Below are 17,519 nucleotides of genomic sequence, written 5' to 3' on the forward strand. Positions count from 1 at the left end.
CAGCCAGCAGGTTTGGAGGGGCTCTGAGCAGGGAGGGCTAGCAGCTGCCCCTCCCTTGGCCTTCAGACCTTCTACGGTGCTTCACTGAGCCCCACTTGTGGTTTATGAAGAGTTCTAGCTTCCCACAGGTCTAGATATTTGGCCAATCAATGACCACATCAGAGTTCCAAAGGAAGCAGGTCCCAGAGGCCGAGATTAAGTTGACTCCAGACTGTGAGTGTGTAGGTTATTGCCCGGCTGTTAGGGGAGAAAGGGTAAAGGTAATTTCAGGACCCTGGAACTCTTTCAAAACCCAAAATCTTTGGTACCAGAGTCAAGGCAATGACTTTAAAAAGAAAAGAATGCCATATAGAAAAGTCCTCAATCACTTTTACTTCAAAGCAATGATAGGCAGGTTAGATAAATCAGCATGCACTTCTGACTTCCCAATCAGAGTCTCAACAGGTGTGTATGTATGTGTGTGTGTCTATCTGTCTGTCTGTCTGTATCTGGGTATCTATATGTATCTGTGCATCTGCATTTGTGTGTCTGTGTGTACACCTGCCAAGTTGTTTATAAATACAGAGGACTAGGGATGGCCAACTCAAACTTGTCTAGGCCAGAGGTGGTAAACACGGTCCCTAACCTCTCAAGACATTGCTATAACTTCACTAGCAAGAATAACGTGGTGTTTGTGCCCAGACTAGACAGTGGAATAGTGGAAGAGGAAGGACCACAAACATCCAGCCGATCTCAACAGCACTGGCCCTACAGTAGGGGATCAGAGAATGGCTAGGATTGGGTGGTAAGGAGGACTTCGGTATTGACTTACAACATCCACAGTGTAGAAGGAATCAGTTCCAGACCATTGAGTTGGTCTCAGCCTAAGCACAAAGCTTTTAGATGATGAGGGAGAAGGAGGAGGAGGAGGAGACAAAGAAGGAAGGAAAGAAGGAAAAGAAGGATGGCAAGTAGAGGAATCCATCCCACTGTGGCTTTGCCTTCCCGGTTTCCTCTTTAACCTGGGTGACTAACAATAAAATTGGAAAAGAATTTGGCCACAGTTGCCGTCCTTAGTGTGAGTTCCCTCCCGGGAAAGGTTAGCATGACCTAGAGTGATGTGAAGGTTGGGAGGAATGTGCTGCCTGCACAGGCATGACCAGGCATGACTAGGCATGACCCTCCATGGCCCCGGACTGCTGTGTGAGCAGCCTTGTTTTGTGTGGAGCTGGGGACCAGACTTGGAGATTTGTGACCGCTAAGCAAACATTGTCTCAAAAATAAAAATAAGCCGGGCGATGGTGGCGCATGCCTTTAATCCCAGCACTCGGGAGGCAGAGGCAGGCGGATCTCTGTGAGTTCGAGACCAGCCTGGTCTACAAGAGCTAGCTCCAGGACAGGCTCCAAAGCTACAGAGAAACCCTGTCTCGAAAAACCAATAAACAAACAAACAAACAAACAAATAAACAAATAAATAAATAAATAGGCTTTTTTCAATTGATATATATATATATATATTTAATTAGTATCAACTGGTATCCAGTTTTACATCTTCTCCTTTTTTTAACACGACATTTTTATCTGTCTTGGCATTAGGAAATCCTTACTGTAAAGCGAATTTAGACAGAAACCACTAGAAATAAAGAGATAAGGAACCAAGAGCAGGGAGGTGTGTAGATGACTGCACGTGTGACCGACACTCTCTTGCTTGTTCAAAGTAAACGTAATGAGATATAAAACGAGACGCTCATTGCCGTTTAAACAAGAGTGGAAGGAAAGCTGACCTGTCCTCTGGCGACCGGCCCAGAGCTAGCACACCCAGCTCAGACGCCCATACTTTCTCATGCTCCACAGCTCAGCTCAGCAAAGTAGTATCCGCCCTCAAATTAGTGTCGCTATCTTGAATTTTCTTAGTGTGTGTGCTAGTGTGCACACTCACCATTTTATGAGTGTGTAGACTGGTGTGCCCACTCATCATTTTATTAGTGTGTACACTGGTGTGCACACTCATCGTTTTATTAGTGTGTACACTGGTGTGCACACTCATCGTTTTATTAGTGTGTAGACTGGTGTGCCCACTCATCGTTTTATTAGTGTGTAGACTGGTGTGCACACTCATTTTATCAGTGTGTAGACTGGTGTGCACACCCATCATTTTATCAGTGTGTAGACTGGTGTGCACACCCATCATTTTATTAGTGTGTAGATGGGTGTGCACACTCATTATTTTATTAGTGTATTGCTAGTGTGCACACTCGTCATCTTATTAGTGTGTAGACAGGTGTGCACACTCATCATTTTATTAGTGTATTGCTAGTGTGCACACTCATCATTTTATTAGTGTGTGTGCTAGTGTACACATTCATTGTTTTGGTTGTGTAAATGCCCAATAGAGTTTTAGCTTCAAGGAGCCTCTACTTAGCGCTCATTTAAACAACACTGCTGGCCTCAGGCAATGCCACAGGACGTTTTCCTCCTGAAGACAGTCCACATGCTACTCACATTTAAGAAATCCCACAAGAGACAGAAACAAGTCTATGAAACAACCTCCATTAAAATCTCCCCGAATGGCTAAAATTTTTCTGTTCTGTGTGCTTTCAATTTCTAATCTCCTCTAAACACTCTCTCTTTAGAACGCCTGCCAAATTCTCCTGGACCGCCTTCGTCCCATCATCAGGAAAAACCCTAAGGGAAAATGGAAGGAGTGGGTGAGTGTTCTCTTTACAACCCCAACCAGGAAGGAGCAAGGCCACACACAAGGGTCAAGTCCCCGATGCATGCACTGGGGTGGGGGGCAGCACCCGTCTGGAGTTTGGCATTTTCTTCCACTTTTTCAGAATGATAGGAGGTGTGTATGTTCACCGAGAGAGCCAGCACTTCACAAAGCAGCACAAGTTCAACCCACCAGGGCTGCTCCCCTATGCTGCAGGACTGGCTGGCTATAGGGCAGACCTTGGTACAAGCCAGAAACAAGTCCAATATGGAAGGTGCTTTTGTTTCTGTCCATAAAGTTCTATTTCTTTGAGATGGATCATCTTTTCCAGGTTGCAAAAGCCTTTGAAGAATCCATCAGCCTCTCGGCCACCGGATATTTCAAGTAATGGTGCTTTTATCTGACTTGTATGGTATTTGGGCAGCCATCGTGTGTGATTGGTATTAAGTCTGTGGCTCATAGGATCCTTTGAGTAGGAAAGGAAGGGAGAGGAAAGAATGTGGGGGTGGGCAACACAGAAGATCCTGGCGTGGTAGCCATTACCAACCGAGAAACTCCACAATTATGGAGCTCCACCCTACACACCCATGGCCCAGCTCAGCACCAGCACACTGGACGGCCCAGTCAGGCACCAGACCATCCGTCTCTTCACAGTCTGTCTCAAGCCCCAGCTATCCAGTTCCTCAAGGGAAAAAGGGGAGCAGGCCTCCAACTCCACAGCAGATCCCTGCATCCTCTCTGCCCCGTCACCCACAGCCACGCCGTGAGCAGACCCATGAGGGGAAAACGCCTTTGTTTCTTCTGTCTTCTCCTCACAGAGGTTACCAGACAAACATGGACTGGGAGAAGGAGGAAGGTGACGCTTACCCCTACTATGTCTACGGCGCAGCCTGCTCTGAGGTCGAAGTCGACTGCCTGACGGGCGCTCACAAGGTAGAACGATGCTGGCATGCCCCACGGGGCACACACAAACACTGGTGTGTTGTCCACTGGAAATAACAGCCAACTCGGCCTGCCAGGGACAGATACACAATCTTGGGTTTCTGTTCTTCTGTTTTCTTAATCCCTTCTCAGTAAATAACATTGTCCGCTGTCTGTTTCCTCCCTGGGTGAAGCTCCTGAGGACCGACATCTTCATGGATGCTGCCTTCAGCATAAACCCTGCCCTGGACATTGGACAGGTATGTGACTTCAGGACACACTCAAAGGGACTTTGTCAATTCCATCTGTAGGAAGATTGTGAGTTTGGGGTCAGCCTGGGCTACATAGAAAACTGTATCAAAAAAAAAACAGAAAAAGCGAGGGGAGGGAAGGAGGGAGGGAGGGAGGGAGGGAGGGAGGGAGGGAGGGAGGGAGGGAGGGAGGGAGAAAGGGAGGAGGAGGGACTTCAGAGAGGTGGGCCCTGTTTGTGTGGAACTTGAAGGGTGAACAGAGGTTTTCCAGGTTGACATGTTGAGGTGGCCGAGGTGAGAACAGTCAGGAGTACATGTAAACACGTGTATAGACTTGGAGATGAGAGGAAACTTGCTAACAGGATTTGGGAGGCCAAAGAGGCAACATGAGGTCCCAAAGAATGAAACCAGGCAAGATGGCAGCATCAGCTTCTTAGGGACACTTAGTAAAAGCTACCACCACAGAGCTGGCTTCTGAGAGTGACTTCCTGTGACTCGGGAGAGCTCCACTTTCATTCCCACCAGAGCCTGTGTTCAGCCGATTCCATACACCTCACACCCACAAAACTGTGCCCACAGGTGGAGGGAGCATTCATCCAAGGCATGGGGCTCTACACCATAGAGGAGCTGAAATATTCCCCGGAAGGTGTGCTCCACTCTCGGGGTCCAGACGACTACAAGATCCCCACTGTCACCGAGATACCAGAAGAGTTGAACGTCTCTCTGGTACATTCGCGAAACCCCATTGCCATCTACTCGTCCAAGGTAAGGATGGGCGAGCTCTCTGTTCGCTGGGGATAGCAAACCCCAGCAATTTTTGTCCTTAACAAAAATCCCATGACTGGGAAGTTTACGTCGAGATTTGTGGCCCTGAAGTCCCCATGGGCAGGCTTGGTTTCTCCCGTCCAACTTTCTCCAACTTTGATGGTCACCTGTACCCCTCCATGTCCTTTCCACACTGGGCAAGGGTCTAACGGAAGAGCCTCATTTTAACTTAATCACCCCTTCTGAGACCTTATCTCTGAACGCAGTCACATTCCTAAGGACTGAGAGAATGTTTAAACACACATGTCTAAAGAAAGACAGAATTCAGCCCATAACAGCCTCCTGTGTCAAGAGATCATGAAACAGCCCTCCAGAGTTGCTTTCTCCTTTGACTTGTAAGTCCCGGAGGCAGAGAGGTGATCTCACAGACTCTTCAACACAAGTAGAGTCTTAACCCCGAAACACGAAACAACCCGGAATCCAGTGAGGTCTGCGGAGAAGTCTCCTGAGCATCATGGTCCACTAGGCTGCGGTCACTAGCAGAGTCCAGCATCTCACATCTCCCTCTTCTGCAGCCTCCACGCCTGTCCTGCAGAATCCCTCTCCCTGCAGCCTCTCTCACACCCTTACAAACCGGGGTGGGCTCTCAGCCGACACCATTCTGGCACATCGCTCTGCATGATCACAGCCGCTGGTGCTTGAGGTGTTGGCCCCATGCTTGAACTCACTGCCCCAGGGCACCGGTCACACTCTTCCTGCCTCTGCAGACATCCTCAGACATGTGGCATAGCCACACACAGGCACACGTATGTGTGCATAAAGAAAAATAATGTTTTAAGGCTCGCTGGTGAATCTTGGATGCATAATGCCCTCACCCCGTTTGTTCAAACACACCCAGCGAGTGCCAAGGAGGCCGTGTGAGAACAGCCAACCACTTCACCCTCTACTATGGTCATTCCATTTGGGTTCTGAGTTAAAGGCAAACAATCTGGGAGTCCCAGTGGTAGAGCACTTACCCAGCCAACGGGAGGCCCTCAGTTCTGCCGCCAACACAACAAGAGAAAAAACTAACGAAAAGACAGGTGCCCTCAAAGGCACGGAGGGTGTGGTCCTCCCGGCTCTACTCGGTAGGAAGGCATGTGTTTCTAGATGCCCGCTTTCCTGTTGCCTATGGCATTTTCACCAGGTGTTCTCATAAGAACCCTCGTTTCAATAACTCAGACACACTCCTTCTGGGGAGTGATAAAGCCAGAGAAGAGGGGTGTGTGTATGTGTGTGTGTGTCTGTCTGTCTGTCTCTCTCTCTCTGTGTCTGTCTGTGTGTGTGTCTGTGTGTGTCTGAGTGTGTGTGTGTGTGTCTGTGTGTGTGTCTGTGTGTGTGTCTGTGTTTGTGTGTCTTTGTGAGTCTGTGTGTATATCTGTGTGTCTGTGTGTGTGTGTCTGTGTGTGTGTCTGTGTGTGTGTCTGAGTGTGTGTGTCTGTGTGTGTCTGTGTCTCTGTGCCTGTCTCTGTGTGTCTGTGTGTGTGTCTGTTTATGTGTCTGTGTGTCTGTTTGTGTGTCTGTGTGTGTGCCTGTGTCTGTGTGTGTGAACTAAACCTAACACACCTTGCATTTCTAACTACTTCGTATGCTTTTCTCAGGGGTTGGGTGAAGCTGGAATGTTCCTGGGGTCCTCGGTCTTGTTTGCCATCTACGACGCGGTGACGGCTGCCCGCAGGGAGAGAGGCATGAGTGACACCTTCCCCATGAACAGCCCGGCGACACCTGAAGTGATTCGTATGAGCTGCACAGATCAGTTTACGGACATGGTAAGGGACGTCCGTACCATCCTCGCCCCATGGGTGGACTTCAGTGCTCTGGATATGGATATGATACCGTGACGACATCACGGGCCGTGTCCCTCTTTCCCAATGGAAATTCCCCTCTGGCCTTCACTCACCACTTCCTGCATGCCTCTTGCTTCAGGCTCTAAAGAAAAAGAGCGCTAATAGCAAGGGGATGTGGCTGATTGCTTCTCTAAATAGTTTATCAAGATGCAATTGCTGTGGCCTTTCATTACCTCACTTACAAGATCTCTGGCCTGCTCAGTGATGCAGCAAGTATCTGTTAAGCAAACACATGGAAGTAATTGAAGTAAAATGATCAGGTTTCTAGGCACACCTTCCCGTGCCTTGCTACCAGGTACTAGACAGGACACGGTTCCATTCGCCAGCTGCAAAAACTACACACAGGATGGTCCCAGAAAACATCTCTTTGTGGTCCTGCCTCCTGCAGCCCAAGTGAATCGTGGGTATAAAATCAGATAGCACGGTGTGGTCTGGAGACTGCAATGCTGAACATGGCTTCAGGTCACCCCAAACATTAGCAGTTTAGAGGGTAAGAGCTGGGGTGTAGCACAGCGGCAGAGCACACACTTAGCATTCAGGAAGGCCTAGATTCCATCCCTGCCACCAATAGCAAACAGAAAAGACAGGATCCAGGCACCTGTAATCCCCCACACTCTGGAAGCTGAGGCAGGAGGATCCCAAATTCAAGACCAACCTAAACTATGCAGAAAACCCCACCTCAAAAATATAACCAACTGTGTGAGATGTGTATAAAGAAGATAAACCTGTGACTGGATGGTTGAAGTAAATATGAAAAATTACATAACTTTGATAAAAGGAAAAATTGATATCAACTTAGTTCTGTTTTCAGATGCCTTCAGATTATAACATTTTTTTATGGAATAACACTTGCTAACAAGAACCTTCTGTGTTTTGGTCTTTTTAGATTCCCAGAGATGATCCTTCAACATTCACGCCTTGGTCCATCCATGTGTCTTAACTTCGTGCTTCTGAGGAAGTGAACAAACACACAGCTGGTCCACTAGCCTCACTTCAGAGCAGCATACATTGACTTGAGCTTGCCAAGCATGGTTTTCTACTTTTAGTTAATTCTCTGTGGTTAGGTTATTGCATGGTTACATTTTAGGGTGCAGGTTTTCACCAAACAGGGTTAACAAAACTTAGAATCAAATTCTGAGCCGGGTGGTGGTGGCGCACACCTTTAATCCCAGCATTCGGGAGGCAGAGACAGACGGATCTCTGTGAGTTTGAGGCCAGCCTGGTCTACAAGACCTAGTTCTAGGACAGGCTCCAAAGCTACAGAGAAACCTTGTCAAAAAAAAAATCAAATTCTGATTTAGTTTTCATTATCCTAGAAATCTACATCATCGAGGTTTTTTAAACCTGGCAATGTTCCATTAACCTGGGGTAGCTTAAGAGAGTCTCCTCACATTTTGTTCCAAACAGCTTTGCTCAAAACCCAAGAAAACCACCCATCCCGGAACTCTATGGGTTGGAGTCTCCCAAAACCAGCACACCCGAAAACCCCACTTTACAGGGTCCGCCCCTGCCTGAGGTGGGAACACTGTCGCAAGGGCAAACTGTAAGCCCTTGGGGAATCTGGATGTGCAGGGGGAGAGAGGAACCCTCTCTGGGATCCTGGGAGCAGCTAAGAGCTGTGTCTGCACTCAGATCCCCACAGTGCAGATGCCTGCCTCCAGCATCTGCGCTGGTTTGAATGCCGCTTGTTTCCAAAGGTGTGCGCTGGGAGCCTGGTCCCCAGGGTGGTGGTCTCAACTGAAAGATGCAGAGTCTAGCCAGAAGTGAGGAGTCCGGTGTGGGGGAGGGGATGGATGCTGAGAGGGAGGAATGGGGGTGTTCACATGCCTGGCCCCTCCTCAGCTCCTGCTTTCTCCCTGCCTCTATGAGCCCTTGTCAGCTATGATGACAGAGAGGAGGTCCTCACCAGATGGGCAGTCATGTGACCTAGCCTCTCAACTAGGAGCCGGAATAAACCTCTTTTCTTCATGAAACATCAGGCCTCTAGTGTTTTGTCGTGGTAACACAAAGCAGATAGAAAACACCATCAGAAGCTTCCGAAAGACAACGCTCACCATGAACTTTGTACATGATAAGCATCTCCCCTCCTAGAAGACCACACCGAGCTGAGCATCAATCCAGGGTCACTCTTGTGTGGTTTAGTTTGAGCTTAATTGATAAAGGGTGAAGTAAGAACCACTTCCTTTTACCACCAAAATAACACAAATCCACAAAGTTCCTTTACTTTTTTATTCTTTTCTCTTTCCAGCCCCAACCTGAAACAGGGTTTCTCTGTGTAACAGCTTTGGCTGTCGTGGAACTCGCTCTGTAGTCCAGGCTGACCTCGAACTGCCTCTGCCTCCTGAGTGCTGGGATTAAAGGCTTGTGCCACCACCACTCGGCTCCTTTTCTTTTTGGTTCCTTTCTACCTTTCTTACATTGCATCTTTTCCGAGGAAATGCATCTAGGAGCTCTCTTGGGAAGTTTATCCTTTTGTCGAGGACCCGTGGACTCAGCAGTAAGGCTGGACACAAACGACTGTAGCTGTGTTGTTAGAGTGCTTGAGACCAGGTCAAAACAACAGGTTGGGGGCCGGACAGGTGGCTCTGAGGGTTCAGAGTGTTTGCTGTGCACTCATAAAAACCTGAGATCCTAGCACCCACAAAGAAAGCCAGCCAGGGCTCATGCCACCCCAACCCCAGCGCTGTGGAAGCTTTGGGGCTTGTTGGCTCCCAGCCTAGCGCTAAGTTAGGTGAGAAAGCCTGTCTTAAAGAAATAGGCAGAGAATAGAATGGGATTCCCAGTGCACTCCTCTGGCCTCCATGAATGCACACACAAACACACACACACATACACACACACACACACACACCACATTTACACCAAAATAGAAAGCACACCAGTTGCTGCATCCCACTCCAAGGTGTGGGCGCTTACATATGCCTTTAAGTATTTAATCTTTTAATCCCCCCCAACAATCTACACTTCCTGGAACCTAACCTGCAAACTCATTACATCTGGACAAACAACAATAATCTCATTACATAACACGCTGTGGTCACAGAACGCAGAGGAAATCATTTGAAAACGGAATGAAAGCCTCCTTCTGAGGCTAGCCCTCTAAGGGAGCTGTGCTAGGCGCTGGGGGTGGGGCTGGGGGGTCGGCGTGGGGTGGGAGGGCATCCGTAGTCATTCTCAGCTGTGGCTCTTCAGGGCAGCATCACTGGCAGCCCCAGGAGACGAGACCACTGGTTAGTAGCGGCAGGTCTGCTTTCAGGAAACAACTCTCTGATGGAGTCCACATTAGTGGATTCACGCGTGGTACAGGAAACCCAGATCAAAGTCCAATGCTGGGGAGGCCGTCGGCAGGGCAGGTAGCTACAGCTACTGCTTTATGTGGACGTGGTGTGCCTGGCATGTTACCCTCTACATGGTTGTGCTTGGGCCCATGTGCTAATCCGGCTCTTTGGGGACTTCTTTGTGTCTGCACCCATGCGCTAGCTCTTCGGGGCTCCTTTGTGTCTGCGCCCATGCGCTAGCTCTTCGGGGCTAGCCAGAGGCTTGTAGCCTCACCCTGGCTACAGACGGACCATTTTCCCCAATCTGTTTCTATCCCAAGACTTCATGCAAACAAAAGTTTTCTTTGCTTGAAAAACACTTCTCTGGAGAACGTAGGTCGGTTTTCAGTTTCCCAAACTTTAATCCATTTGTTTACCTAAGTACTTTCAGACCACCTAAATCTAACACCTTAATCCAACTTCAGTGTACAAAGTGTTTCCTCCTCTGAAGGCCGATCCTTGGAGGGCTTATCATAATGAGTATTTTGGGGGTTCCTCAATACATATGCTTCTATCACCAGCAGCCTGGAAACTCCCAAGCACGGCAACCCTGTGTTCTTTGCAGATACAAGTTGCCCTCACCCAAAAGGGAGGAAGCTGAACAGCATGAGAACCCTTAAAGCAACCCCTGCATTGTTTCCCCTTAAATGAAAATTGTCATAGGAAGGGCGGGTGTCTCCACGGCTCCTCTTCCCCAGCCTGTCTCCTCTATTCTCAGTTCTCAGGGGTCAACACCCATTCACCTTCCAGGGTTACTGTCTCTTCCTCAGGACGTCCCCTCTGTTCCGGTAGCAAACAGGAGCGTGGGAGCAACCAAGTAGAGAGAGAGGGAAGTCTGTAATCATTGCAGATGTGGGAGAACCTTCTCCGATCATCTAATACTTCACAGACCCTGGGCATGTGATGAAGAACTGAGCATCACATCCCTGCCTTCCTGGAGCTTCTGTTCGAGTGGAAAAAGCAGAAAGAAATGGTACCCAGTAACCATGTTAAGAAGCAATGAGAAAGCCGGGTGGTGGTGGCACGTGTCTTTAATCCCAGCACTCAGGAGGCAGAGGCAGATGGATCTCTGTGAGTTCAAGGCCAGCCTGGTCTACAGAGTGAGTTCCAGGACAGCCAGGGCTACACAAGGAGACTTTGCATAGAGAAGGAGGAAAAGAAGAACAGCAGGAACAATGAACGCTGCCCATGAAACAAAGCAGGGTGGCAGACCCATGGTGACAAGGGTGCTATCAGGTGATCAGGAAACGTTCTGTCCCAAGTCACAAGAAGGACCCCAGCCATGCCAAACCCTGAGAGAGAAGATGAGTCAAAGTGAACGAGATATACCAAGGCCCTAGGCCAGAAAAGAGTTAAGCATCCCCCATAAGCAGGAAAGAGGCCCACACGGCAAAGAGCGTGAATGAGGGAAGGAGTGGTTAAGAGACATTCTGAGAGATGAGCGAGGCCAATCCACAGACTTTCCACAGCAAGTGTATGGGTTTCGCTAAATGTAATGGGAAGCCATTGAAAGAGACTTAAGTAGAGAAATTCCTTTCTAAGCAGAAAGGGGGTGAGTGCTTGGTCTGCTTGGGAGGACAAACCCTGAAATACACACACAGAACAAGAGCATTCTGGGTACAGAAATAGAAGCAGGCTGGGGGCTTAGCATACTTACTGAGTTCGGATCTTATATCCCAGGCCTCAGGAGCTATGGGGGTTTTTGAACGGCAGGACATGACCAAACAGCCAGCCTGAAGGTCCTGTCTATCGGATTCACAGAGATCTCCAACTTCCCCTCACAAGATCTTAGGCCAATTTGTTCAGCAAATCTTAATCCATGTGACTCACTCCCCACCCCACCCCACACACACCCATGCGTCTATGTAAACTGGGAAATTTGATAAGCTGCTTTTTAAAACTGTGAAATGTGAGGTACTGACAGCCACATTCACTGAGTGTTTTCTGAAGTGTTTTCTGTGGCTGGAGGAAGTCACACGTGAAGAGACTGAGAAGGAGGAAGTTCTCAGTCAGCTAGGCACAGAGGAGCTGGTGCTTCTGGCCTAAAGCCACATCACACAGTCAATGTTCATCTTAGCCTCAAGGTTTTCCTTTAATGATGGTGCTGGGGCTCAATACCTCGTGAAGGGTGTTTTAGAAAAGAGAATACTCCTCAACTCTCCCAAAATCAGACCACAGAAGCATCTACTTGCTTACCCACATGTAGCAAGCCTTGAGCATCACTTTAGTTAACCAATGAAATCAGCATAATTTTATAGGTGGATGCACAGTTGGAGAGGATTTGTATAAGTGTGGAATCTTCTCATCGTGGGATGGGGGCTTCTTATTACTTGGGACTGAATGTTTCCTGATCTCCTTGTCCTTTTGGGTCCTCCAACCTGCTTTTTTTTTCATGGACAGAATTCATTGTTACTGCTGCTGTTCCTCTGTTTCCTCCTCCTCTTCTCCTCAACAAACTGCATCTTAGCCTTGTCTCAAACCAGGAGATCTTAGCTCAGTTCCGGGTCATTTCTGAGACACCAAACTGCCAGCCTTGGCTCTGCTAGCCTCAGGATGTCTTCAAGAGATGTACTTTTCCTACAGAGTGATCTTGAGCAGAAAGAAGCAGCAGAAAGAACGTAGAGGGACCAAGAGGGGATGACACCTCACACCTTCACCTCAACTTAAGCACAGACTGAATCCAACTTTATGTTTTCCTGCGAGGCATCCCCTACCCAGAAAGAATGAGGAAGGAGCTGGGGAAAGTGGGGCACGGGGCTCTTGGGAGGCCTACTGCTCACTTTCTGAGAAGGGTGGAATAAATACATCCAGGATGGAGGAAGAATACCCGGTTGAGGTGGCACACAGTGAATTTAAGCTCAGGTGGTTGTGGATGTCACACCACGCTCTCAGATTTCAGAGAAAGCAAGCAAGGAGAGGTTGAGGCGGCCTCTTGAGCCGGCTTCAAAGCCAGGGTTGGTGGGAGTGAGGGACCGGATTAGAGGAGGCCACACAAGGCTCTGGACTTTAAAAAGCCTCAAAGCAAAAACTCCCCACCCCCAGTTGCTCCTGCCAGAACTGCGGGCTGCCTGCTTCCACTCAGGGAGAAATTCTTTTGATTCACTTCTGTACCTGGCATTGGGAAGTGTTCCTACTCAGAGCCAGGAGGTCAGACTTACTCACCAGAGCCATGCCTTGCCCATCCCAGAGCTCGGATGAACTCGTGTTCTTTGTGAATGGAAAGAAGGTAAGGGATGGGGAGAGCGAGTGCTGTTGCTCTGGCTTGCTGCAGGGAACCCTCGCCTCCAGGGGCACGCTGAGGAATCTGGACTGAGACTCCCAGTCCAGGTTTGGGAACCCAACCTGACTTGCCTTTTCTCCTCTCAGCCAACAAGGGTCCTAGCAATGGGGGGAGAGGAGAAGCAGGAAAGCCTTGGGATTCTTTGCACAGCCCTGGTGCTGTCAATCAATTCACTGCCCTCCCTTACATAACCCGACGCAAATGATTTCACCTACCTGGGCTTGTAGACCTCCAGTCACCTGCTTTCCACGGCTATTGTAAAAAAAAAAAAGGGGGGGGGAGAACAAGGGTCAGGATGGCCAGGGGGCTGGCATGGATGCCAGGGACCGGGGCTATGCTCCAAATTTAGCACTGTCATTGGTTGGGAAGCAGTACAGAAGCCATGGACCCTGTAACACAGTTCGCGGCTCAAACTCCATTTTAAATAGAAATGGATCCATCTTTGTTTTTCTATTTATCACATCAGTTTCTCTAGGGCAGCCGTTCTCCACCTTCCTAATGGTGCGGTCCTTTAAGACAGTTCCTTTTGTTATGGTGACTCCAAACATAGCATTTTCATTGCTATTTCGTAGCTGTAAGTTTGATTCTGTTATGCATCGTAATGTAAGTATCTGTGTTTTCTGATGGTCTGAGGGGATCCCTGTGGAAGGATCATTTGGCAAACCCTGTGGCGGGTAAGCCTCAACAAAAATACTACTCATCAGGGTAGGGGCGTTAGGATTTAGAAATATTAGTAAAGAATATGAAGACGCAAAAATAATAAGACAGAAAAACATAGAATAGTGCTGGGAGGGAGTCCAGTGAATACTGAAATCACCTGCGTTTAATTTCCAACTGCTTAAAATACCCCTGACCCCGAAAGATAGGAATAAGACAAAAGACCGCATTAACTTGATACAAGGAAATGAACATAGCAGTTGAAGGTGGCAGGCTACATCCACAGTTAAACATTCTGTTGCTAGAACAAAATAAGTCACGCTAAAACCCTAGACCAGAATATTCTGTAGGCAAACCTCTCCCTGGGTGGAATCCAGTGTTATCTCCTTCAGGGAACTGAAACTTAGTTAGATCCTTAGACTTTTGTTTGAGGTAGAAACGTGTCTACTTCTCTACTCCCGAAATACAAGAGCTAGCTATTAGCCACACCTGTTGACAATCACCTTGAGAGAGGAGAACTCTCTGCTGTACATCTAGGTGGGACCTTTGTTTGAGGTAGAAACACAATAACCTTGAAGGACTAGAGTTCCAACTCTAAGTTCCAACTCTCTGGTCAAGGTGGAAATGGGCTCACATTTTTGGGCCTCCATAAAACCCCCCAAGGGGTCACAGCCCACAAATTACAAACTGCTGCCCTGTGGAGCCCCCACTGTACAGAAGTGTTGATGTCTGAGTGCTGTCAGTCTGGAGGTTCCTCTCTCCTTGGATGGCAGCGTGTTCTGAGGGAATATGTGGACATATGGACAAGGACAGAGCCTCTCAGTTGCTATTCTCTGAGAGCCTCCTTCCTGGCCTCACCACCTGGTCACACAGGACACTCTTTCCTTTTAAAGAGCGCAGGTCCTTCTCATCATGAGCTCCGTTCTGCCTTCCAAGGGCACATAGCTTTTCTGGAGTCTTGCCACCTTCCTCCAAGAGCCTTTCAAACCTCAGACCCAGCAAACCTAACCAGGACTCAATCACGCCAACTGCACCTCAGAAGCTGACCCAGTGAGGCAGCCAGAGCTTCCTGCAGGGCTCTTCACTGACCTGCACACCTTCCCTCCTGAATACAGACTCCCCAGGCAGCCACACCACGTCCTTCCTTCCTTCCGTGGCTATCACTCATGAGCTGAGTTATAAATGGCTTTTCCATTGGCCAAGGTTTTGGAGACCCAAAGGCCAGAGGGGGTTCCTTCTGAATTATGAGCCCAGAGTGACATGGTGTAGTCAGAACCAAGAATAAGAGATAGACAGACAGGAGGGGAGGGAGGAGAAAACTCTGTGGTGGGAGTCTGTGGATAGTTTCTATGGGAGGCGGAGGGGTTGATCACATTCTCCATAGTTGTTTGTAAAGGGCCACAGAGGAGAGGTTTTGTTGTTTTTCCCATCCATGAGGCACCTCCCCCAGCCCCAGGGAATAGTTCTTACCTTAGAAGCATCTTCCTACAGATTACTATTCTTTGAGGTACACAAAAGTATCTTCCTATAAATTTCTATTCTTTGAGGTACGCAAAAGCGCTTGTCTCCCTTCTGGGGAGAAAGGAAGAAGCTAGCGTTGCCCAGTAAACTTTCCTTTCTGGTCCTGTGACATCCCACTCTCCTGTCACACAGCAGAGCGGAGAGAGGTGTTCCCATGACATCCCAAGGCGAAAGCATAGTGACCTAAATGGGAAAAAAGGAAGCAAGAAATTTCCCAGGTGACTTTCCATGTGAGCTCCCCACTTTCCAAAGGAAACATGGGGTTAATCTAGACCCACTCTGGGACTTGAGAGGGTCTCAAGAATAACCAGCAGGCCACCCAAACATTAGGGACCAGCAGGCTCCAGAGCCTCCCCAAGATAACAACAACTGTCCCCAGTGACTTCCTGCAGCCCCTGAGGTCATCAAATGCCTACGGCTGTCCCAGAGATGGCAGAAATGTCCCACCCAGCCTTTCTCCCTGTGGGACAGTTCTAAGCAAACACAATCCAAGTTTAAAACACTTCTAAAGACTCCGTAGGGAGGTTCCACGAGGGCAGAGGGCAGAGCAAACGTGGAAAACGCAGAGTGCACGTCCCAAGATACCATCACACCACAATGAGTGGTTCCTGATGCCTGCCTCTCAGGAAAGTCTATTGCTACACTGGCCACCGGAGGCTCCTGCCCTGGGAAAGCCCATGAACACTGTTTGCCCTCAGAGCAGGTCTGGTCAGCTACAACTGTCTCTTACATCAAACAGATCAAGGAGATGACCACAGCCATTCTGCTGAGTCATCCACCCAACCCCATAATCCCTCCTGTTTCCAATGCAGGTGACGGAGAAGAATGCGGACCCGGAAGTCACTCTGCTGGCCTTCCTGAGGAAGAGCTGGATCCTTTTGATTGACGTCTCAAGCATGCCTATGCATGCCTTACAGAGCTTAAGAATTTAAATCACTGTGGCTGCAAGAGGTGACTGGGCTCTAGCGAGCCCTTTGGCCCTTGCTTGTCATTTGCTTTTGGCAGTGGCTTGAAGAATATCAGATTAATCGGGCGTGGTTTAGAGAGGAGAAAAGTTTCCCAGCATTGCTTGTGTGTGACTGAATAGCATGAAATAGAAGCTAAACGATTTGCTTTAGCTCTGCTGAGTCACGGGAGTATTATGTAATAGAGACTCCAAATTCTGGGGCTGGAGAGATGGCTCAGCCGTTAAAGGCTAGGCTCACCCATGGCTGTCTCTCCAGCCACAGAAAAAGAAAGAAAGAAAGAAAGAAAGAAAGAAAGAAAGAGAGAGAGAGAGAGAGAGAGAGAGAGAGAGAGAGAGGGAGGGAGGGAGGAGGGAGGGAGGGAGGGAGGGAGGGAGGGGGGAGGGGAGGTCGGTCCACTGCTGAAGTCCCGTCCTTCCTGTCCTTCCTTCCTTCCGGCCCTCCCTCCCTCCCTCCCTCCCTCCCTCCCTCCCTCCCTCCCCTCACAGCACGAAATAACGAAGAAAGAAACCAAATTTTCAGATATGAGGTCTGGAGTCATCACCATGTTCAAACGCAATGCAGCCAGAGGAAGGTTGGGTGCCAACACCTTGCTTATTACAGGACAAAACTAGCAATGTGTTGTTATTGAAAATAGCTCTTCTTGGGGCTGGAGAGATGGCTCAGGGGTTAAGAGCACTGACTCCTCTTCCAGAGGTCCTGGGTTCAGATCCCAGCACCCCACCAGAAGCTCAGGAAGACTCTCACACTAGGGACACCCTAGTGCGGCAGGTACCTCCGAAGCAACATTTCTACTGTGCATCTTTTCTTGACTTCTCCCTCTCCAGTGCGGCTCACAGGAACCAAGTACGCCTGTGGCACAGGAGGCTGTGGGGCTTGCACTGTGATGGTGTCCAGGCACGACCCAGTGTCCCGGAAATACAAGGTAGCTCCCCGAGGTCCAGAAGCCAGAAGAGGAGTCTGTATCTGTCTGGCTTCCGATCTATCCTGTAACTATCAAAGGCCAGATCCCTCAGTGTCTCCCCTTCTTAGATCCTGAACGAAAATCCCCACAAATGCCGTGAGCCCTCTATTGTGATAACTTATGAACTAATAGTCCTCTGCTATGGTCATGTATGCAACTACAGCCCTCTGCTATATCATGTATGAACTAATAGTCCTCTGCTATGATAACGTTGAACTAATAGTCCTCGCTATGATCATGTAATGAACTAACGCCCTCTGCTGTGATCATGTATGAACTAATAGGCCTCTGCTAGAATAA

General features: G+C 48.8%; 2 protein-coding genes across 4 annotated transcripts in view; both read left to right on the top strand.

The window, feature by feature from the left end:
• Positions 1 to 8,488, top strand: part of LOC119803866 (aldehyde oxidase 4) — a 60,361-nt gene extending 51,873 nt beyond the window's left edge. For all 3 annotated transcript variants that reach the window (XM_038315315.1, XM_038315316.1, XM_038315317.1), the window contains 7 exons: positions 2,613 to 2,687; positions 3,024 to 3,076; positions 3,511 to 3,625; positions 3,808 to 3,873; positions 4,444 to 4,629; positions 6,270 to 6,437; positions 7,402 to 8,488. In XM_038315315.1, the coding sequence (XP_038171243.1) occupies positions 2,613 to 2,687; positions 3,024 to 3,076; positions 3,511 to 3,625; positions 3,808 to 3,873; positions 4,444 to 4,629; positions 6,270 to 6,437; positions 7,402 to 7,455 (717 nt within the window). In that variant the 3' untranslated portion in view covers positions 7,456 to 8,488. The remainder of the gene's footprint in view (positions 1 to 2,612; positions 2,688 to 3,023; positions 3,077 to 3,510; positions 3,626 to 3,807; positions 3,874 to 4,443; positions 4,630 to 6,269; positions 6,438 to 7,401) is intronic.
• Positions 8,489 to 13,001: 4,513 nt separating this feature from the next.
• LOC119803936 (aldehyde oxidase 2) overlaps positions 13,002 to 17,519 on the top strand; it is a 79,428-nt gene continuing 74,910 nt past the window's right edge. The window contains exons 1-2 of the mRNA XM_038315435.1: positions 13,002 to 13,058; positions 16,103 to 16,160. Coding sequence (XP_038171363.1) covers positions 13,002 to 13,058; positions 16,103 to 16,160 — 115 coding nt within the window. The remainder of the gene's footprint in view (positions 13,059 to 16,102; positions 16,161 to 17,519) is intronic.

This window comes from Arvicola amphibius, chromosome 18 (assembly GCF_903992535.2).
Source record: "Arvicola amphibius chromosome 18, mArvAmp1.2, whole genome shotgun sequence".
In the NCBI taxonomy this organism is placed as follows: Eukaryota; Metazoa; Chordata; class Mammalia; order Rodentia; family Cricetidae; genus Arvicola; species Arvicola amphibius.